The sequence below is a fragment of the Toxotes jaculatrix genome, chromosome 7 (genome assembly GCF_017976425.1).
Source record: "Toxotes jaculatrix isolate fToxJac2 chromosome 7, fToxJac2.pri, whole genome shotgun sequence".
NCBI lineage: Eukaryota > Metazoa > Chordata > Actinopteri > Toxotidae > Toxotes > Toxotes jaculatrix.
This window is the reverse complement of record NC_054400.1, coordinates 1,975,543-1,999,672: the sequence shown is the minus strand read 5'-3', so window position 1 is coordinate 1,999,672 and position 24,130 is coordinate 1,975,543. Positions and strand designations below refer to the sequence as shown.

At 42.4% G+C, this 24,130-nt stretch overlaps 1 protein-coding gene across 1 annotated transcript in view; it reads right to left on the bottom strand.

Moving 5' to 3' along the window:
• fras1 (Fraser extracellular matrix complex subunit 1) overlaps positions 1-24,130 on the bottom strand; it is a 183,316-nt gene that overhangs the window by 94,216 nt on the left and 64,970 nt on the right. The window contains exons 6-13 of the mRNA XM_041042921.1: positions 23,457-23,590; positions 22,010-22,093; positions 19,368-19,469; positions 18,207-18,398; positions 15,856-15,945; positions 13,997-14,144; positions 7,293-7,436; positions 4,042-4,188 (exon numbers count right to left, since the gene is read on the bottom strand). Of these exons, the coding sequence (XP_040898855.1) occupies positions 4,042-4,188; positions 7,293-7,436; positions 13,997-14,144; positions 15,856-15,945; positions 18,207-18,398; positions 19,368-19,469; positions 22,010-22,093; positions 23,457-23,590 (1,041 nt within the window). The remainder of the gene's footprint in view (positions 1-4,041; positions 4,189-7,292; positions 7,437-13,996; positions 14,145-15,855; positions 15,946-18,206; positions 18,399-19,367; positions 19,470-22,009; positions 22,094-23,456; positions 23,591-24,130) is intronic.

Here is a 24,130-nt window from a genome sequence, read left to right as displayed (position 1 = left end):
TCGCTCATCCATCACTATGACCTAAATATACTCACTTTACGCCTGGGTGCACAGAGGGGCACGCCTCTTCCTACACTGACGCTGAATGTAATGCTTTGGATATAAATCATACAGAGCAGAATCGTCCCATACTGACATAGTTCCTGAGGATTCTGGGATGTCAAACGGCCTTTTTTTGCTGATTGTCTTATCAAAGCATCAGTGGTTGAAGCAGTGTGATGTTTCTCTGTCACAAGTAGAATCTGTTGGTTAATTTAACAATATAAACAAGACATGACGACAAACTTTGGCTTAACCTAGCGGACGTAGTTCTCTAAACTTCAGCAGAGCTCACTTACAGAGGCAGCAGATCAGAGGAAACCTGAGGAGTCTGATGCTGAGGACATGTTGTTGTATTTCTATTGTTTCTGTCTCTCAAAGGATTTCTAACACTGTTATCTGCTGCCTTTAAGGGGGAGACAGAAACATAGTTAGTCTGCTTCTTTTTTTTTTGACTCTGAACAACATGGATGTGCTTATGTTTTTCACACTGACTGTTTTTGAAAAAAGTGACAGTAACAGGTGATGTTTCAAATGAAGTGATGAGCAACAAGAGGACGTACTGGACGTATGCTACGCTGAAAACATGTCCTAGTTTCGTTTCCTTTACTTTTATTTGTTCTATCCGTTCCTGATGCAGACATCTCGTCAGGAGTTGCACAGTTTGAGCAACAAGGCAACTGTGTCACTCTCACAGAGCCATTAGAGACGAGAGGGGAAAAAAGAAGGAGAGTGTTAGAGAGGACAGACAGAAGAAGAAGAAGAAGGGGAAGAAGGGAGGATAATATCTTTCTTATCCAACAATAACACCCAACAGCCGCCATAATTATTAACAAGTTGACTTTGAATACAAGCACAAGCAGACGTAGTAAAGCCTTCGGTCATGAGCCGGAGGTGTAAACAAAACCCCCTGGGAGGCCTGCAGGGACACACTGGGCTCTGGGTGGTCCTGGTCCTCTGCCAAGAAACAATCCGCCATAAATGTCTGCGGCACCTTCCAAACACCTCACACACACATTACTGCTGTCAACTCCCATCTCCTCTACCTCCTCTTCCACCTCTTCCCTCATTCCTTCCTTCGATTTTTCCCCATAAACAAGCGTTGGAACAGGAGTTCACTCAGGCTAAATCCACCCTAACAGCCTCGGCCTAAGCACCCACTGATTTACAGCCACAGTGATTGTGAGTCGCACTTTCCACTGCTGGTTTTTTTTTTTTTTCTCTCTGTCCCCAGGAGACAGTCCTTGGGAAAAGCAAAGAGGTTTTGCTCTCATTACAGCCAGTTGTAAGCTAACAGAAATGGTCTGCTAACTAGCTGGTTGACGCACACGCGGGGTTTGTGTTGTGGATGTGACACCACAGATGATGGTGTTTTCTGCAGCGTCAGCCTGAATAAATGCAGGATAAGTGCATGACAGGGGACGTCTTGCACAACAGCTGCCACTGTAATCATTTGCTTTTACCGTGCGACGTTCGGGAGTGAAGTATCTGCAGCATTAATGCAGTCTGGATGCTGGATTAATGCATGAGAGGGTGTTTCTTCAGTGGATGCCGCCGGTGTATGTGGTTACCAAAGCAGGACAGAGTCAGCATAAATGCATGAGGTGGGATTTCCACCCGGGGTCTGTACAATAGTTAGCACTGTGTGCAGTACATGGAGCTGGATGGACAGAGGAAGGATAGAACAAAGCTGGCTTTCTACAGTGGCTGCTGCTGTCTATCCTAGTTAAGACCATCCAAGGAGCTGGTGCACAGAAAGGTCTGGAATTCCAATCCTCTTGACAATATTCATTAAGGTGTGAAATTGAGCTGCAGAACCGGCCGGACCGTAATCACAATGTGGTTACTCTCTGCTCTCTCACCCACTCCTCATTTCTCTCTCTGTTTCTACCCATCATCCCCAGGAGTCACAGCAGGTCTTCCCTGTTCGACGGAGGTGCTCGGCCAAACTGTTCGGAGTAAATGAGCCTCCCCCGCAGGGGTTTAGCTCACTGAGCCACGGCTTTCTTTATTGGCTCGGGCTTGGGAGCACTGGGAGACCTTTGAGGTAGATTGGTTGAGCAGCAGTCGATGTAGATCAAACTCATTGTGTATTTGTCCTGTATTAGCACTTTGTGCAGCAGGATCGAGTCGCCCCTCTTGCTTTTATCCACTGCAGAGACTCTGAGTCGGTTATAAAACAAGAGTGCATGCATGCGTGCGTATGATTTGAGTTTATCTGAACAAAGAAGTCGGTCCCTGACATTTCCTTACCGATCATTTACCTATCTTATCAACTTATCATTCCTAATTTGGTTCCTCTCAGTTCTTCTGTAATGTGGCGACTATCAGCTGGACTTTTGGACCAAAGCCTGTTCAAATACACCTGAAACAAATCCACGTCTGAGGCACTGACACTGAGGAATGAATCCAGTTTTCTGCTGTGCTGAGTGAACTTTTAGCTCCTGTGTCACCTGTGCATCAGTTTTTAATCATTTTTAAAATATTCAACTTTTTCTTCAAACGCAGGTTGAAACTAACAGCTGCACCAGGGGCTCGAGACGCCATAAATAAATAAGTAATGGATTTGAGAACCCAGGCCTTTGTTTTTTTAAAAGGGATAATTTCCTGGTAGAGACGTGTTTTTTTCCTGTGGGTGTCGAGTGACTGGCCGGAGGCAGAGAGCGAAGCATGATGCAGCTGTGCTGACAGGAAAACACACTCAGCCCCGGTCGAGCGAAATAACAATAAAACAGAAAACTGAAACACGCAAATTAAAATGACGACTTTCGAGTCAATTTAATTTCCAATAACAAATCCACTTTCAAACGCTGACTGGGTTTTGTTCTTTTTGAAAGACTTCGATCACAAACACCAAGAGGAGCAACAGGAATGAGAGGGACAAAAATAACAGAAACATAAAAAAATATAAACTTATTTGACAGAAGAACTTAACTCGCTTTTCCAAATAATTTTGATGGAGAAAGCACCAAACTGCAGGACCAGTTCAGTAGCCATGCAATGAAAAGCAAGACTTCAACAATCTGTTCGATACGTGAGCGCATTTGATTCGTGAAGTGTCTCCAAACAGTGACTTTCTTGGGTTTTTCCCACGACTTAGTCAGAAAATCCAAAATACTGAAGCAATAATCCTGAGACCCTGGAGAGAGCTCTCTCCTTCGTCACTTTATAAAATATTCAGTAAGTACATCCACTCAAAGCTATTCTGATAACCAATCCACTGGAAACATGTCATACAAAGTTTATTGGAGGCCTCCAAAGCACTGTGACGCACCAGCTGTGGAGTCCCACTGTTGAAGCGCTTGAACTGAACTGTGAATGCACTTTCTGCCCCACTGCCAAACGGCTGATCTGAAAGAAGTCGACTGAAAGATATCAGGCTTCTGATTTTGCATCAAGAAATGTCAGAATCTGATTCTTTGCTTTTTTTTTCTAGTATGGGATTAGATAACTGAGGTACAGACAAAAAACATTTGCAGACACAAAGCACAGAAAGACATAGAGAAAGGACGAGGAAAGGACAGGAGGAAAGAGAGCAGACATCAGAAGGAGAGGGAAAGTATGAGAGTTTATCCATCTGTCTCCACACACATCAGCAATCAGTATAATCTCCAACATGTGACTGTTATTGATATTGTAGAATGTATATCAATGCTTTAAAGCTTCAGATATGGAAAACACATTTCCCTTTTATAAGTGCTAAGATTTGTTAATTAATCAAGAAGCGAAAAGAGCACAGTGAGATTTATTAGCCTCCAAATTAAGATTAACTGCGACAAATGAAACTGTCTGGTTAAAAAGAGTAATCTGTCAGAGTCACCTGACTTAACCTCATCTCATTAATCTCAACCCAAACAAACACTCACACACACGACCAGCAAAGCGTCGTCAGCACTGAAAGCCCTGCTGCACTTTCATCTTTCCCAGTGTTACCATCCCATTTTCTGTTACCGGTCGCATCCAGAGAGCACATTAAATCACATGACATCCTGTGATACTCACGGCGACAGTGTGTGTGGTCGTGCTGGTAGGAACCAGGAGGACAGGAAGCCAGGCACTGGCCACTATCAGCACTGAGCAGGGGCAGCTGGGAGCCACAGGACAGGCAGTCCCACCTGCTGGAACAGGTGGCACAGGATGACTGGCAGGCTGTGGGGGAGGAGAGGGAGAGAGGGAAAGAGTCAGACTGTCAGTCACATCAAAAATTCATTTCTTCCTATCTGAGCTTTCGTCATGGTTACAGGACTGCCTGTCACTGCTTAGTCCATCGCAGAGACCGGGGGACCTGGACGGGCAGTTCATCAGAGGTGAAGCCAGTGACGTCGCATTCAAACTCTCGTTAAGCTGAGCCTGATATTCTGTGGAGGGAAACCGAGGAAACACAACCCGAACCAGCTATTTCAAAACAAATGTTTTTTACACTAATATACAGAAAAGAAGGAAAAACAAGATGTGAATCAACTAAATGCAGAGTAAATATTCTCAGGAGAGTGTCAGGAAATGTCCCTCCCAGCTACCGTCCTTCCTGACGTTTATATTTCAGGGTTCCTGATGAAGTGATGACTTTTATTCTCAGGCTTGCAGATGGAATGGAAGCAGGTGAAGGTGGGTAGCAGCAAAACACAGACGTGTCTTCGCTGCTGTAAATAAAACCAGAAGAAGCAGAAGAAGGTTCTGCATCTTATCTGTAGCACCAACACCAACTCTGAGTTCTGCTGAGTAAAACTGGATTAAACCTGGTTTATCTGCAGCTACGTATGTGGCCCAAAGTGCTGTTAGCAACAAAACTCGAGAGAGAGATCACGTTTTTATTGATTTAAATGTTTCACCGTGCAAGACAAAGTTGAAACCTGATAAATTTATGAAAAAGGTCTAACGTGGTAAAAACATCACTCTGAAACAGAGCAGCGAAGGAAGATAGATTAAATTCTGTTTTTATTTTAAAAAAGTAAAGTATGTGAAGAGATGAATATTACACAGAGGAATAAGGAACGCATTGTTTTCATCCACATATTCTAATTAAACACATCCTTTATGCTCTTTAAGATCATTCAAGCTGATGGTTCTGTTTGGTGCAGTGTAATCTACTTACAGACATTTCCATAAACATTATAATGAAAGCAGATCATATAGAACAGGGCAGAAAATGTAATGAGGAGACTTCAGACGTTTTTTTTTTAATGAGAAATCTCAAGATTACAGAATAAAAAGCAACTAAATCCTCTAACCAGAGACTGAAGAGAAGAGGAGGAGGAGGAGAGGAGAGAAGCGGAGATACGAAGAGAGAAATGAAGAGTGGGATGAAAATAGTGACGACAGAGAGAAGGAAACGATCAGATTAGAAAGACGAGAGCGTAGGATCAGCAGACCTGAGGTGAAAGGAGACAGATGAAAGGCATCTTAGAGGTGATCTTATCAACACTATGAGTTCAGGCTTGCAGCTTTATTCTTGGTCGACATGCATCGAGTAAAAAAATGCAGAAATGGGTTGTGTGGGATCAGCAGAGGGTCGGGTGGTCTTACTGTTTGGTTTGGGTTTTTTTTAGTAGACAAACGGGTCAGATTCATACACAACTGATGACTCTGTGTCCAGTGCACAGACGATAAAGGTAAAATGGCTAAATTACAAACTATTTTCAAATAAACACACAAATCTGAACGTTCTGAATTAATTAAGAAAAATCACATCAGGTCTTTCACCCTTTAGTTTGGTTTAATATTAATGAAATGAGTGAGCTACAAATTTAGGTTTTTACAAAAGATCAAAAGACTTTTAACATGAAAATTCTCTCAGTACCGGAACTAACGAGAAGTTCATTAGTTTACTGGCTATAAATGTTCAAAGACACAGTGCACATTTACGCAAGATCAATACAAACATCTTGTTTGTTAAGTGTGTGGAAATGGCTGATTACACGTCAGTGAGCGCTCTGATTGGACGACAGAGGTATCAGAGTAAAACAGTTTTTCTCTTACGACCGGTGTATGTCGCTCAGGGAATGTACTGTTCGCCTGTTCATCCGTGTTTAAAAAAGAACACAGCAGGTGAATCATTCCGGTATCATGTCCGTTTACCTTGTGCAGAGCTAAAATCTCTAAAGTCAGCTTTGTTTATTCCTTTAAGAGACTTCGTGACACAGCACTACATCACTCATCCTTCATTTTTGCTTCAAAGGCTCAAAATAAAACAAAACCTACTTTTCTGAGTAATATACAACGGAGCTTTAACAGCAGGTACAGAATGTGTGACCCGAATGTAATCAGTTCTATCAGTTTATTTCTTTCTTTTTTTTTAATCCCATGCTTTTCATATTCTTTGTAATGTTACCGTGAGTGTTGTCATTAGTTTTACATTGTCCTCCTGATATCTTCATATGTCATTTTAAATTGAAGGCTGTGTTATATGTCTGGTAACGTCTTTGTTCTGTTGTGCTGCTGCACAGGAAGCAGGGCAGGTACTTTTCTGGTGAGGTAAAGTTATTATAACACCGGCTGCTTCTATACACAGTCCACACATTCAGGACCCAAGCTTTATATGTCTTAAGTACAAGTGTGGAATCACTGTTAAGGATTCAGCCGGCAGCATTAGCAGCCGGGCTTCAAAGTTAATACCTTTATCTGTGCCTGATAGCTTTACGGCGTCTGGGCGTGTGGTGTTTACAGCTTCATGAATCGCTGTGAGCATCAAATGTCTGGCTCAGAGCGAGAACAGGTCAGTGGGCTGAGGCGGCGGACGGTGGGAATTCAGTGCGGTGAAATGCTAAGAAGATTACGGCCGTCGCAGGTCAACAATCGGTCGAGGTGGCACGGATAGTTTCCAGTCGAGTCAGCGCATTTATGCACACACGCAACAGGAACGAGGAGGCAAACATACACATGGTGTAAACACAACGCAAATACTGACACATACACTCGCACACACAATCAATCCAGACGGAGTCACTGCTGCATTCTTAAATGTTAATGCATGCTCACTGCGGTGCTGCTGCACTTTGACTTTCCCAAACATTTCCATTTAAATGTGGAGCCAAAGGTTTGGTCTGTTTCCAGCAGCTGATACGTGAAGGCCGGCTGAAATCTAGCTCCTCTTCATCAAACAACAAAAGACAAAACTGCTAACTGTGAAAATCCCTGCACTCAGATACTGTAACATAACACTTATCTATTTACCAAGAGCATTTTCTGCCAAGTGAAGGATAAGGGACAGTTTTGACTATTTTCATGTATATTCAGTATTTAAAAGACAGTCCTACCTGCACATACTCGTCCCTCGGCATAGTAGCCAGCTGGACAGATGGACAGGCAGCGGCCAAGATGGAGGAAGGCCTTTGGGTCCCTGCAGCTCTCACAGAGGTCGGGAGTCCCCACACACGACAGGCAGTCTGCATGACACTGGACTGGAAAACACGTGAATTCAACACAATATTTTTACATTTACAGAACAGATATGGATGAAGAACAGATCATATATGCATGACTACAAACAGAAGATGTGCACACACACACACACACACTCGCACACACACACACACATTCTGACATTCAATTTCATGCTGATTTTATTCTATACATCTCGGCAGACACTGCTGGACTCAAGACTTCGAGTTACTCACTCACTCCCTCGGTGACACACACACACATTTTAACATTTAATTTTATGCAAATTCTGCATAACTGATTTGGCTCTGCAGTGAAAGTCAGTGTGCAGTGCGCACACACACACACACACACACACACACACACACACACACACACACACACACACACACACACAGTCAGGCTGTGTTAGTGCTGGTGGAGAAGTTTTATTCTGTAAACTCTGCCCCACTGGGAGTTTTTGAGTACATCCACAGTCTTTAACCATCAGCCAACAGCTCCACTGGTGCATTTTGTGATGAAGTGTTTAAGTGCTTTCCCTGCCCACACCAGCTCCCAGTTGGTCCATCATTTTACCAACGTACGAGCACAAGACCAACTGCACTTAAATGTCGTTATTCACTGAGTAAACCAGTGTGTAAACAATATTTTCAATAACCAAATGTTGAGAAACAACTAAAGAGCATCTTGAATGATTTCAGTCGCCCAGGTCATCGGTTCCAAATGAAGTGTTTTGAATGGGATTCAAAACACTGAATTTAAAAAAAAACTCCACTCAGCTCTTTCAAACACTTTCTCTGCATCGAGTGAAAAGGCTGCAGCTGGAATATTATCTTTATGGCTTAATCAGCGACATTTTCAAAGCTGCCAGGACTTTTCTCTGACTTCTCATTGGTGTAATAAGTGTAAACATCCATATGTCTACAGCTTGAATCAAAACAAACTAGTAAATATGAATTTAAAGAACGACAACATTGAGGGTATGTATCTCAGTCCTGGGATTATTTTGAACTTTATCTAAGTCCGAGCACTTGTGACCTCAAAATTTTATTCCTTCTGGGTCTGTTAGAGTTTTTTTATTTTCAAGTAAGGAGAGTTTTGAAAGCGTAAACAGCCTGTTTGCCTCTGGTTTACTGTGGAGAAATTCATCCTTAAAAATGATGAATGTGTGAAACACGTTTGAGGGAAAAGATCAGGCTCCTGCAGAGTGACCCATCCCTCAAAGTTTCTGAGATCTACCACTTTTCTTTTCTTTTGTTACTGAAAAATTACCCGGCTTTCCAAAATCTGAAACACACACGTCTAAAAAATGTAAAAAGTCATTTCAGACACTCGCACGACTCCCTCCCACAAACCCTGTCAACATCTGAAAGTACACAATCGGGGATGGCAACAATGACACTGTCGTACCGGTATCTGGATTACAGAGCAAGCAAATGCATGCAGCCTCTTGTCAAACAATACACGGGGATTACACTGTGATTGCTCCATTCATTATGTGAATGTGTTGAGTAAATAAACTGCTTGCCACTTGCAGAAATGTGACAGAGGGACCTGATTAATGTGATAACTGTGGAACAAGGCAGAGAGGAAGAAAAATAGAACAGAAAAGAAAAGAAGAGAAGGAGAAAAAAGCAAGAAAAAAGGTGAAGGAGTTGAAGAGAACATGATAAAGATGGAGGTGAGACTTCAATCTCGATGACCAATAAGACTGTCAGCAAGCCAGAACATAATGTTCTCCATCCTCCAGTATCTCCATCTCTCCTTTTCCTCACTCTGGTGCCCCTCATCATTCCCTTTCTCTGTCATCTTTATCCTTTACAGCTTCATTTTTGTCTCTCCCACCCACATTTTTTCCATCTGCCAGTCACTCTCCCTTTCTGACCTTGCCTTTCATACCACCATCCTCCATCTTTTCACTGGCAGAGAGGATGGGACAGAAGACCTTGAGCTGTGGCAAAAGTAAGAGACTGTGAGAAGGAGGAAGCAGAGACTGAGACATTTAGCAGTGCGTGTTCTGGCCCACTGACGGGCTTATTGGCTATTACAAATATCAGTCAAGTGTTTATCTCTCTCTTCAGCTGTGGCCAACGCTTCAGCTAGCAGTAATGCAGCAATCTCCTGCTGGTATCTGCTGCAGAAGTCTTCCTACATCCACTTATCTTGCACCCAGCCTGAACTCTTCTTCCTGCAGAGATGCACGAGTATATTTAAACACAAAACTCCACCTGACTAGTTACAGGATCATTTCTTGTTTGCTCTGACAGCTGAGAGTGAATCAGAATTGGATTTTTCCCTCTTCAGGATAAAGCCACATTACAGCAGTTTAACAATCACGGTCTTTGATACAAGCTGTTGTTTACAGAAGGCTGCCTTGACGCTCACACACTGTACTTTAATTTCCTCACAAGCGCAGCGACCCAGGATCCCTGAAGCACAAAATTAAAAACTGCAGCCGTGATTAACGGCAAACTTGTATGAAAACAAGTGATTCAGAGGTGTGGACCCAGGCACAGTCAGCTGCACAGCGTCACCTGACTATGACAAACACTGGATGAGGAAATTCTCACTATCTGTGTTAATATGAAGCAGGAACGTTGTCAACCAACATCATTAGGAAAGTATAAGAGAAAAAAGGTGCCGGCCAATTTGACTGTTAGCACTATCCTGACCTCCAGCTGAGACTGGCTACCTGCCACAGGAAAATGAGCTAATTTACCGACCACTGCCAACATTTACCAGCATTTGGCTGATGATTCACGGTAATTTCACACCCTGATTCCCACTAAAAAGGTAGAGCACCATTCAGTAGCTCGCCCATGCAGTCTGCTGCCAAATTTTCAATCACAAGACTCTTTATTTGAAGCTTTATTACAATAAAGCTCCAAATAGGATCAAATCCATTCAATTCTTCCAAACTCCGCTGATTAAAACAGGTGAAACAATGGTGAGGGGATTAAATGACTAAACTGTGAGCTAGATTTAAATTCATGGACCTGAATTTGTCAAAAAATCTCAGAATCCTCCTCAGAATCACAATGAAAGACACCAGGAGAAAAAAAGACTCTGCAAGAGGGGAGTGAAAATAAGGATCGAAGGGAAAAAGCACTTCAGCACTTTTATCTTTGATTTACTATATTTTATGGTTAATTGTGAGTTTATGCCTATGTTTGTTTTCGCTCCCCAGTACAGAGCTGTTGTTGTAGCACCACTGGTTTTAGGTGTAGTCATCTGAGCAGCTGAGTTACCTAAGTTCTACATCCTGCATAAGTTTAGCCACAAAAAATATTCAGTTCAAGTTCGTTGTCATAAAGAGTTTCCAGAACACCTCTCCATCAGTATAATGTCTGTGACTGAACACCGTCTCCTGGCAGCTGTGAACAGTTAACTCCTCATCCTATAAGCAGGTCCAAATACTCAAAATAATATAGATAATAATCCAAATAATACCTCTACCAAAAGACTCATTTCAAACCCTAGCTGAGGGAAACTGTATGTGCAAGAAGGAAGCTCACATCCACAGCCTTTCCCACGAGATCCGAGCACAGCACGACTCCTGGTTACGGCCCTCGGCGGTGAAGTGCCCAATAAGAGGAGAGGCTGCCGACCTCTGGGCCTATGGACAGCCGTGATTAATTGGCTTAAAGGAAGATTTACGGTTCAAGGTGGAAAAGGGAGCCAGAGAGAGCATATGTATTTTTCCCCTTCGTCTATTTTTAGCCACAAACTAAACACAGTCAGGAAATCCAATTCACAGCGAGGGAGACAGACTAACGCAGGGTTAATGAGTGAAAACACGTGTCTGTTTCCTGCATCACTATGTAAATGTAGAGTAAATTGGGTAAATCATGTTTGAGTCACTTTGTTCAGGCATGCATATACGCATTATGTTGCATTATGGAGGTATGAAAACCATTACTGCACAGACACATGAATACACACAGGCTGAAAAGTCATGACAGGTGCACGTGTGCCATGTAATGTGAGTGCAAATATAGAAATGACACAAACACATATATATATATAATCGCTGTGTGCATGCAAAACACACACAGTGCACCCAGACACACACATACACACACTCTTCTCAGTACCTTTTATATGGAAACACGCACATATTAACACTCACACATGTACGCACAGGACTTTCACTCTAACACAGATACAGAGTGTGTGGTATGTAAAGAGACAGAGAGGAGACGGAGGTGATAACGATAGAAAAAGGCAAATAGAGTGAGAAAAAACAAAGAGAAGGGAAAGTGAGAAAGTTCAACAGAGACAGTTAATAACATAAATTCTTCTGAAAAGAGTTTGGGAGGAGATTTTTAAATGTGCTTTAAGATGACAAAAGAACAGAAAATAAAAAAGATTCACAGAAAAAAAGTGTTTTATCTTCTAATTCTGAGAGATTCATTTTTTGAGGCGAGTCTCAGAGAAAGGCTTTTTATTTCGTCCTTCACTCAGTACTGTTCATTAGGAACCCATCAGCTAACACTTGAGGAACTGTTTAAGAGATATTCTGTTTATGTAAAAGAAAGAAAGAAAGAAAGAAAGAAAGAATCTTTGCTTTTATTTGAGAAATACTGGATAATTTGACCTCTTTTATCCTTGGACAGTCAGCAGCTGTTAAATAAACGCAGTGGGGTGAAAAGTAATGTACTCGTTACTTTCCACCACTGCATCTATTATGAAATTAATAGCTGATGAGACGTCAGTGAATTCCTTATCTACCCAAACACGATGCCTAAAAACCCACTCGGTTACGGGAACATTGTTGTTTTGGTTAAATATTAGAAATGTCAGCTGTGACTTCTAGTATTACAGGAGATCAACCACTGGTATCGACCTAACCTGTGTATATTCTGCCACGGAAAACTGGACAACAAAGTGAAGGTCATTCTTCATTTCATGTACCTTTACGACCGCAGGGAGGAGAGGAGCAGCACAAAGGCTTTTAAACTACTGCATCATTCTGATCTTTTAAAACTGCATGGGAAATATCTCAACTTCAAATGATGCCTTCGGTGTTTGAAAAATAATTGAAAAACATAAAATGGACCCAGAATTTCAACTGAGTGTAAACATGACAAAGGGCATTACACAGGGAAAAAAAAGCACACATTGAATTAACAGTAGCTTTATAAATAAAGGTTTAAATCAGAGCCAAAGTTAAAAGCGGTGACTGACAGAGGATCGTTTATATTGACTCTGTGTGACCGTTCCAGGCTCTGTCCTCAGGCGATGGCACACTGAAACATACAGAGCAGTTTGGCCGGCACCGCCATCCTCCCCAAGGAAAAGTTGGATTTTGCCTGACTCTGACTGCCTTGCATATCTATTAACTCTCTCTCTCTCTCTGTTTATGAGGCTCCCTCCTACTCTCTTCTTTATTTATCCAACCAGCTTCTCATTAAACATGTATTTTCAGATGGTAACTAAAGTTTATTTATATACCAGAAGCACGTTTGTAGAGGAGATATAGAAAAGACAAAAGCAAGAGACAGAAATTAAAGGCACCCCCATTCACACAGTCAGTCTCCTGCAGCATGTGAAGCACTCGGGTATCTTGCTGCTTAAGTAGGAGGATGCATGTTTCTGATTGACTGGCAATGCCCTAATTTTCCCATCGTTAAAGGGATCCAAACGACCAGCTGACAGCTTTCTTTTATGTTCACTCAGATTTTAAAAGGAAAAATCGGAGCAAAAAGCACCCGGGAGACTGTGAAGATATGCAGATGCTTCCATCGATAGTCAATCAACGGCGAAGTTAAAGAGCAGAACACTAAGTTTTGCTGTCCGTCCCACAGACTCAAAGACCGAGAACAACTTCTTTCTTGAACCCTAATTTCGTACCAGCAGCCAGAAATCATACAGGGAGAAATCAATCAAAGAGGGATTTGGAAGGCAGAGAGAGCAATTTCTCCACCCACACCAGTGAAACATACACCAAAGTGTAATGCAGCTACAGAAAACAGTGGGATTTGGAAGTGAGCAGAGACTCAGTGTGACATTCACATACTTGTTCACTCGTTAGTCATACTTTAATGCCTGTAAAAATATCTTTGACTAAGTAGGACATTTTCAGAGCCAGTCTCTGTTGTCTAAAGGCATTCTGGTAAACGTATGAAATCTGTATGTAAAGATGAATATACAGCTGAATAAATCTGAGGGATGTGTGCGTAAAATAAAATTAATTCAATGCGACAACTTCATCCCAAATTAACTGAAAAACTGAAAGAGGCGTCAGCCTTCAGACTGAGGGCTGATTCCTCCTTGAAGCTGCTTCAAAAGACCTTCAGCCTCAGAATTATTCATCCAGGAGGTTTACATGAACATCAGAATGAGCAGAGTTTAAAAACAGGTCTGTGTGACGGAGGGACCTTCGCCCGTCAAAGTCACCTACAGACAGACACTCACAGAAACCTCTGCGATGTGTGTGCTGTCAACGAGGGACATGTAAAACACTAACAGGGTTTGACAGGGCAGAAGAATGTCACCGACGTGGCCAGACGCAAACACATACACGCCTGACACACACACACACACACAGATGCACCCAGCATCCTTTGCAGCAACGTACCTTGGCGACACTCGGGGCAGCATCGACCCTCCTGGGTGACGGCCAGGGTGCCTGGCGGGCAAGTGGGGCAGGACCGCAGATAACAAGTCGCCTGGGCATCACGGCATTCACACTCACGGCAACTGCCATCAGTCCACTGAGCCATGTCCTGAGACCAGAGTGACAGGGAATGAAAACAGAGGAGAGAGAGGACTTTTTTTTTTAAACCTGGACTCAGTGAACACTGAGGGTGAAGTTCTTATGCACAACGTGTGACTGTGGCAGAGACATCTTACAGCAGATGGACAGGCTGCTGAAAACACCAGTGACAGAGGACTTTAACTTTGAAGAAGCTGAATCACAATTAAAAAAGGAAGCCACACAGACCAGGCACTGAGCTGAATGCTAATAAGCTGCATGTGTCAGTTTTAAAAAGAAGCCTCACAGTCACGACTTTTATAAATGCTTTCAAAGCAGAATGAGTGGACTGACAGAGGACCACCAAAGACGGATGGTTAGTCAAATAGCAGGAATATTTTTTTTTAAATGCATTTAACACAGAACAGTGAAAAAGTTTTATATTTTATGACGACACAAGACCTACAGCCCTGAACAGCAGGAGGGAAGAAGTTTGCAACCTCCAGTGTCCCATCCAGTGTCGGCCTGTGCAGTTATGTAACAGCTGAAGGACATTAGATCATGTAACTGAATGAAACCCTTTCCTAGTGAGGCCCAAATTTCAATCATACAAACAGCTCTGAACTTTGGAGGGAGCCAGGTTAAACCCTCCATCTAAGACTTACATTAAAACGTCCATTTCTCGGTCTTTCACATTACTGTTTAAGTTTTATTTACTGATGAAAAACGTAATGCATTTAGTCATAATTTTCATTTTCAAAGGTTGTTTTCAAATGCATCGCCAGCACGTTGTGTGTTTGATCATTTACTGACTGTGCTCATTTATTATATTATAGGTTGTGACACATTTTTCTCGTTTGGAACAATCATGTAAAAACTGTGTTTCAGTTCGTTCAGTCTTAGATAAAAAGCTTGTTACTGTGTTTTTAAATCAACATAAAGATAAGTTATATAAACATAGTTTATTATTTTAGCTCATTAAGTTTGAGGTCTATAAGTCACTCAGGAACTCCAGTACTTATCCAGTAATCATCTAGTCACAAACTTCTTGCTTTAACCTCTCAGGCAAGTCTCCCCCAACAGACCAAAAGACACCCATGTATTGATGTGTGCAGGTGCCTAATAAGTATGCAGTACCTGCCTGTTTTTGTTTACTACTGGTAAGATGAATTCCTCAGGGAGACAAAGAAAAATCTAATTGAAAAGGATAATAGCTCTCTCTGCACTCGCTCCAAGCCTCGGCCACGGCTGACCGTCCCGCAGCATTTCATGAGCATTTCCCCGCCGGCAGAAAATGTAAAAAATTAAAGCCTTTGCATTCTGGGTTTCCAGGGCTAGTCTATAAATAATGAAGTTGACGACACTCTAAAAGATATGGGCCAGAATAATAAGAGAGAGATTCTTGTTACAGGCTAAACAGCCCAAAGTTATTTGATAGCTCTGTCCTAAAATACACATTTACTCTGTCTCATTGGAACTTTAATTACCAGTGTTTAGAGTTTGTATTTATATATTTATATCCAACTTAGTATTGATGTATTTGTCAGTGTAGCAGCCTCCTCTGCAGTGAGACTTTATGCCACTTACTTACTTCTTCTTCTGAGAATAGAGAGTTCACAGAAGCCCTGTAATGTCTTTGTCTCACCCACACAGTTTGGATTTCTTGCCTGATTTTGCAGTTTTCTTCTCATGTTTATGAGCAAACGAGCTCAAAGTCAAGTGCAGATCTACGATGGAAGTACCTCGTAGGATTTCCCCTCGTACACACAGGAAGGTTTCACAGAGGAACACTCCAGGCAGCACTTCCCCGGCAAGTGAACAAGTTCTGATCCCTAAAAAACAACAACAAAAAAAATACCAACTTTGATTTGATTTGCAATTTTCTGAGGTTAAGACTTCCTTACAGTACCATCACATTACATTATTAGGGAACGTGGCATCTTAAGGAATCATAAATCCCTTACTACACCTGTAGCCCAGTGCCCTTCTCTGCCGATTGACCCACACGTCATTAAACCCACAACCTTGTCCTCAGTGTTTTGCACACTAACACACGCAGGGTGAAAACAGCGTGGCTCTGATCGTCTTAGCGGAGTGACCTTGCTCAACTCGGAGCTGGACGAACGCCAATTATGCTATTTACGACTAATGACACTTACCAGCTGTAATTATCATTGTACAGCATGATTAATGAGGGCTTATTTGGCCGTGGCAGGGGATATTAAAGCAATATTATTAAATCTACTTGACATATGAAAATACTGGATGAGGTGTTGAGTCAATGTGGCGCCGGAAAATGGGTCATTCATCAGGGATAAAAGTAACTAAGGGAACACCAGCTAACAACCTTAACAAATCCTTTGTTTGTTTTGTCCCAAAAAACTCCCACGTCCAATGTCCTACATTCCTAACTGGGCCAAGTCTGATATGCACGTCTTCATGTGAGGGCTACGGCTGATGCTTCTGATGTGTTCGTTTGTATTCATTCGACGTAGAGACCGTACTATTGAGTTTAAAGACGTGATGCATTCAGGGAAACGTTGGTGTAGGACTTTGCGTGTCTACTGACAGGTCCTAATGCTGAAACTGTAGTGCAAGTTTCCACGCAGATCATTAGGGTTTCATCTACTCTTTCAATTTACTTCATCTTAACTGAGTGAATTATCTGTGATGGAGGCAGCCAAGCTTTTAACCTCCAATGATCAGCCCTCTTCCCCATTCCATCCAACCTGGATTTCCTCCTAAATACCAATGAATATAGTTACATCCGACCTTGTGAATTGGTAAATTTCACTGCAGCACATGTAGGAAACTGCGAACAAAGTAAGTGTGACATCTTCCATTAACTTTTTAGTGGCCCATTTGAAGGCCAGGGAATGGGATTTCTGGATGCTGACAGGTTGCATTTTTAGGGCAAGAGTTTGAGAACTGAGGCAGAGGAGGTGAAGCATGTGGGGTCTGCGGGAAAAGCCAACTCATACGGTCGCATATGATCATAGCGGAAACCTGCAAGGAATAAGATCATAAAAATACAGGCACAGAGAGTTATGCAAATACCTTGCCCAGTTATTTAAGATCAACATTAGTGGAAATACACAGAACAAGTGAGTTAGATCTATATAATCTAGGTTACATTCACATATTGGGGCTGTGGATTCAAACAGTTTTGCACTCGACCTGTCCAATGAACTGTTTCTCATCATGTGGTTTCATAAAATAGAGGCAAGTTTTAAACATGAATAAACCCAAGGGCCTGTGTTTGTGAAGATGTGCCGCTACTAAGACTGAAATACGATCCAGGAAATCCTGTTTGAATGATACAGCCAATAGAAAAAAAAACAACCTCATAGGTCATCTGTGAAAGCACCTTATCATGGCCCATAGTTATGTTTTATTGTTAAGAGGCACCGTGTGGTTGTAGTAATTAGGATGGGAGAAAGGTCTGAATATGGGGGAAGCTGGGGTTGATGGATGGGCTCACACAGGGGCTGTTATTTTCCCATGTGACAGTTAGTCACAGACAGTCAATCATTTCCTTAAACCTAACCAAGTGTGACTGTTCCACGACCAGGACTGCGTGTTTATTATTGTTACCATGACAGTGAAGGTCAACAGATACGCTCTTAAGAGTCGCATCCAACGACCTATGTGGCTTTTTAGGTTGAAGAGCTTGTTGGTTTAACAGCTTATCGAGCACCAACACACTGAGAAGCACTTTATAATACAATCAGACATGGTTTTACAAGTCTGAAAAGGTATTTTACAAAGTTTTCAGTGAGCACTGAATGCATTTAATTGATGAAAGCAGCATTTCTTGAGCTTTTCTGCCTGAAGACCTTGTGTTTTTTTTTTTTTTTTTCTTGCCCTTGCCTTTTCATCAGGGCTTCACTGATATGAATGAGGAGCTTTACACAGTCGGTCTGAATACCACCTATTTAGACAGAGAATCTGCAGCTCTCCGGCTCAGCCCACTTACATTTAACAAAATAGTCTTTTCCTGCCAAGGAGAAAAGTTCTGCCCTGAGGACACGTTTGTATACTTCCACACTCACATCCACAGTTTTCAGATACATAAGGCCTGTTCCAGACTCACCTGTGGGCATTCGACGCGGCCACACTCGGCCCTCTGACAGAGAACCTGACCCCGGTTGCAGCTGCAGAACTCGCAGCCGGTGCCGTTCCACATGTCTCCATGGTAACGCACCACGCCCTCGTATAGACAGCTTCCCTTGGCGGCAGCGCATTCATCACAGCACTGACCAGCACGCTTTACTTTGGTCTGACCCTGTAAGGAAGCAGTACAGTACAGTCTGGGTTTCCGTGGTGATGGGAATGAAGGGAAAGCAAACTGAGCTGTGAGACGAGACAAAGAAAATCCGAGGAGCTTATGAAAATGCAGTTTTCTTGTGTATGTGTGTTTCAGGAGAGAAGGATGAGAGGAGGGGAGCGTGTGTTGCATCATTAAGGGAAAACGCACCAAGCAGTTTGCATCATCAGACAGTTCTTCCGACTTTATTTGAAAGTGCTGAGAGGTGTAGATTTACTGACACTGCAGATGTAACTCCTGTAACAGCTCCGAATCTGAGAGCTTTTCTATCAGTCCATGTTATTATAGGAATCTCTACTGAAAGTTCAAGCAGTGTGTTCAAAGTCTATCCAAATACTGTCACAGTTTTGTGAATCATTGGCATTTATTCACAGAACAGAGCAGGCAGTTATTAGTTTGCTTTTTTCTTTCTATTTATAAGTTTATTTCTGAGTAGTGGTTCCTCTTTTTGCAGTACTTCCTTTTTTTTTTGGCCAGTAGATGAAATTGTTAACTGTGCTGAAATCAAAGCTGTATATTTGTTACTTTAAGTTTTGGTTAAAGTTTAAAAAACAGCGTGGCCTTGTAATGTTGCATTGTGTGTCCGGACTGTGTTTTATGGTCCTGTCTGACTTCACTAACGAGAGCTCTGCAACAGAATGGAAGCTGCAAGCTGAGATTTGCATACAATTAACAATGAAATGTCAGCTTGTGTGTGTGTGTGTGTGTTTGTGTGTGTGTGTGTGTGTGTGTGTGTGTGTGTGTGTGTGTGACTGTGACTGTCAGGCAGAGAGCAGAAGACATTTCTGTGAGGTGTTGCATAGTTAAACGTCTGTGCATCCATTAGAGCTTCAACATAGAGACAAATGTACAAGCTGAATTCAGGATGGAACTGAATGTCAGTGTGTGTGTGTGTACAGGGGTGTGTGTGTGTGAGAGACTACCCACCTTTTCACAGGTGACGGGCCGACAGGTGTGCGTGTGGCATTTAGACTGACCCCGGTCACACACACACGTGGTGCAGGCGCTCTTCTGCCACTGCTCACCATGCTGCCAAGATGCACACAGATACACAGTTAGACCATTTCCAAACTACACACTCCTACAAACTACACACTCTCATACACACTCTCTCACACACACAGTCAATCACAGGCTGTCTGTAGGAAACTCACAGCTCATTTGAATCCAATGAGTGTCTTCTTTCCCATGTGGGGATTCAGGGTAGGGAGTGTGAATGGCATACAAATACACAGCGGCACGCACACACACAGGCTTTGTTGTCAGGAGCAAACAGCAGCTTTCAGAGGTCGACATAATTCTGCTTAGGTTCCAAACTTTCCAAACAAGGGGACGTGAAGATCTGAACTCTAAGTCAACAGGAGCAGCAGTGAATTTACAACCTGCATGGACGTATTTACACGAAGCTCCACCTGCTCGTGCTGCTCACTGACTGTGTGCAAAGACTTCATTCATCAAATAAAGTTAACTATTCAAAGATAAGGTTTTCATTTATTTTGAAAGGACAGAGGACAACATGCTGGATTCAAGTTCATCAAGTTTTGAGACAAATCAATAAACAATTTTTAAAGAACAATGACTGACTGAAGATCAACAGTAATGACACTGGTATGGTAAATTACTAATTACAGAACAGGTTCTTTATCAAAGATTATTTTGATAATTTAGAGGTTTTGGTGATTTACCCAGTTTTAATGTTTTACTTAAAAACTGGCTGAATGTGGTTGAAAAGTTTTTTTTTAGATTTAATCACTGCTGTTTAAGCAGCATTTAAATGACAAGTAAATGTTTTTAACTACATGTTCAAATAAAAGTTACTGAATTACTGTTGAAATGACAGTTCTATGAAGTCCGCATGTCTACGCCAACTTCTAACTTCTAACACTTTTTAGTTTTAACCTTCAAGTCTGAACATCTTTTGATCTGCAAATCATAAAATCACTGCTAACTAGGTGCTGATGGGATTCAAAAACAGCAAAGGGCAGTGTAACTTCTTTATAAAGTTCTCGGCGCCTGGCAGGGAAGACACTCGTCTCTCATGCACTCTCTTGTTAGGACACCAAAGTGAACTGGGGTTGTGCCACAAAGGCTCCATGCCTGATGTGCTCGAGGACTTAAATATATAATCTGTTTAAATCTGGAGTCATTTTCCTGTAGCTGTCAGATTAAATTCCAACTTCTTTCCTCTTTCAGCTTTAACTACGTAATTAAATATTGACTGAAGCCTGGAGGATGCAAATTGTTTAATTATATCACCAGAAGACATTTTTCACTGATATAACATTTATTACAGCCATTTATCACAGAGATCAGAACCCTGTGTAACACGCTGTGCGGCTCCTTGAACATCACTGACCTGTAAGAAAGGTTCCTCTGTATCCATGTGAACGGAAATGTGAGTGATTTATAATAAACTGTAGCACAGACTGATTTAAAAAGGCCTGAATAAACAGCTCTGAACATGAAAATCATTTTCATGTTGTTTCATGAACATCAGCGTGTGTTTTCACCTCAGAGTGACTAAGACTATTATATCAATGCATGGAATTACCTGTAATCCTGTTAATCAGCTCATACATCATACAGCCATTTACACATACATACACTCTCCTATGTGTGTACATGCATGCCTACGCTGTATAAGGACTAAGGTTGTGTATTTGAGACCAGAAGCAAGGCAACATAATTCATCCTCTTTAATAAATAACAAATTGAGATGTCCCTGACGCTTCCTGCAACCCTGAAGAAGAAAACATACATCTGAAGTCATGACAACGCTAACATGAATGAGTGTGTGTGTGTGCATGGGCGTGTGTGTGTGTGTGTGTGTGTGTGTGTGTGCGCGTGTCTTAGAAGCTACGAACTCACATTAGACAGAATGGGACACTCTATGATCAAAGGAGAGACTTGGCAGTGAAAGAGAGATAGAGAGAGCGGGTGAGTGTATACTGTAAACACAGCAGGAGAAAGCAAGAGCAGGGCAGATGAGGTGATGCAAACTGAGATGAGAGAACAAGTAGAGAGGAGAGGAGAGGAGAGGGGGAAGAAAGAGGAGAGGAGAGGAGAAGAGAGGAGAGGAGAGGAGAGGAGAGGAAAGGAGAGGAGAGGAAAGGAGAGGAGAGGAGAGGAGGGCAGATGAGGTGATGCAAACTGAGATGAGAGAACAAGTAGAGAGGAGAGGAGAGGAGAGGAGAGGAGGAAGAAAGAGGAGAGGAGAGGAGAGGAGAGGAGAGGAAAGGAGAGGAGAGGAGGAAGGAAGAGGAGAGGAGAGTAAAGGAGAGAAGGAAGGAAGAGGAGAGGAGAGGAGGAAGGAAGAGGAGAGGAGAGGAGAGGAGAGGAGAGGAGAGTGCTTGGGCCACTTTCATCTCAGCATCAAAAATAGGAACACACACATTCACACACACACACACACATTCACACACACATAAATAAAAATATTCTCATAGATTGTGCAGACAAACGCAAATGCTGTATAAAATGTGTCACATATGCACATCTTTATGAGCTGTCATCAGATGCCTCCCACACATAAGAAAAATCACACACACACACACACACAGGTTGCCCACCTGGTACTGTTTCCCAGAAGACAGACAGGGGTTGGACACACACTGAGGACAACACTGGCCTGGCTGAATCACCAAGTTCTCATTCTGAGGGGAGTTAGAAAAAAACAGTCAGACCAGGTGTGTGTGTGTGTGTGTGTGTGTGTGTGTATGTGTGTGTGTGTGTGTGTGTATGTGTGTGTGTGTATGTGTGTGTGTGTGTGTATGTGTGTGTGTGTGTGTGTGTGTGTATGTGTGTGTGTGTGTGTGTGTGTGTGTGTGTGTGTATGTGTGTGTGTGTGTGTGTCAGAAACAGACAAATGACCTACAATAATAAAAGAGTACAGATCTACTTGCTTCTTCTGTGGTAAAATATCATGTTACATACAACACTGTGCTGACCTCGTGTTTGACCGAGCTTAGCACAACGTGAAAACCACCGACGCACTGCTGTGAAAAAACAGCTTCTACTGCAAACCTGTGGGACTTCACTCGCAATATCTTCTTTATTTAAAATGTTTAGGGAAGAAAAATGCCAAAAGAGTAAAGAAAAAAAAGGAAATTGAAACACTGGGGCTTTAACGTGAAGAAAAATACCCAGGAGACATTTCCTGACCAACATCAGCCGGACGCTGTGACGGCACACAGCATCTCTGTACGGGACAACGTCTCCGGCTTTGACTCAACTTTTTAATGTGATAACAAAAAGGGGCAAATCATCATACTGAGAAGCTGGAACCCAGAACATTTTGGTTTGAAAAATAACTAAAACACTGAATTGATTACCAACACAGCTACAGATTCATTTTCTTTCAGTCTAATAATCAGCTGAGCATTGCTGCTTTAGTCGTATGGTACATGTTGTGTATTTTTATGGCAAACAGTTCAGACATCTTTTTTTTTTTTTCTCCCGGGAGGATAGTGAAAAATGAGAGCTCATTTTTCTGCTGCGTGCAGTCCTGCTGGGTGATGCTGCTCCCTTCAGTCACACTCCTGCGAGAGCCGCGCTGACCTTCCATGGATTTATTATAATGTACTTCATTTAATTATAATATATAATGCTCCAGCGCAATATGGAATAAAAACAAGTCAAGAGATGGGTCCGCATTTATGAAACACTGCTCTGAGCAACCCAGCAGCAAAGCCGCCTATAAGGGATGGAGAGGGACACAAAACAAGGTCGTTTCTTTCCCCTGATTCTATACAGACGGTTTCTATTCCCACCCGAAGAAGAAGCGCATGAATGTGAGACAGATAATCAATTATGTATTAGGTCAAATTGATTGTCATCATATCTAACTGTGAATTTCATGGCAAAAAGCTTATTTTTTATCAGGCTGTTCCTCCTACATCCATGTACACACTGAGCACATTGAACCGAGGGCGACAGAAACACAGATTCGTTTTACTGTAAGTGGCCGGTGTGAATATCGCAGGTGCGTGTTTATTATCTGTGTTTGTGGAAACTCACTGGTTTGCAGGCCACTTGCTGACACTCTGCCACCGAACACTGGACTTCCCCATTGCTGCAGACACATCTGGAACAGAGGCTGGGCTTCCACTCTTCACCATCCCTGTACACCACCCCCTGCCAGGAGCAAGACTCTGACACACACACACACACACACACACACACACACACACACACACACACACACACACACACACACACACACACACACACAAGTTAGCAGTGAAAACAGGTGTCACTGCTCAAGCATTGTTTGCCCACACACTCATTGATTTACAGTCAGGAGAAAAAAGCAGTCGCTAATTAGCCGCTAACTGCTGGGATGCATCATCCACGACATCATTAGAGTGGAGATTAACCTTTCGGCTCCGCTCCAGCTGCTCTGTGCTGGTCTGTCTGGTTTGTCACGACAACATCCTGAATGTAAAAGACCAGATGCCGCACAAAAAGTGGGGTCCAAGCATGCGAGGGCATGCAACTGTATGAGAAGCATTTAAGAATTTCATTGGGAACATTTGCATTTTGATTGCAGTTCTGTGTGGATGGATGCATCTTTAGTCGTTAGAGTAAAACCTTTGGACTCAATAAAATAAACATGGCTTCACAAGGCAATTAAGAAAAATGCTAAATTACACAATGTACCCAAACACAGAGGAAGCCATCGTGGAACTGAA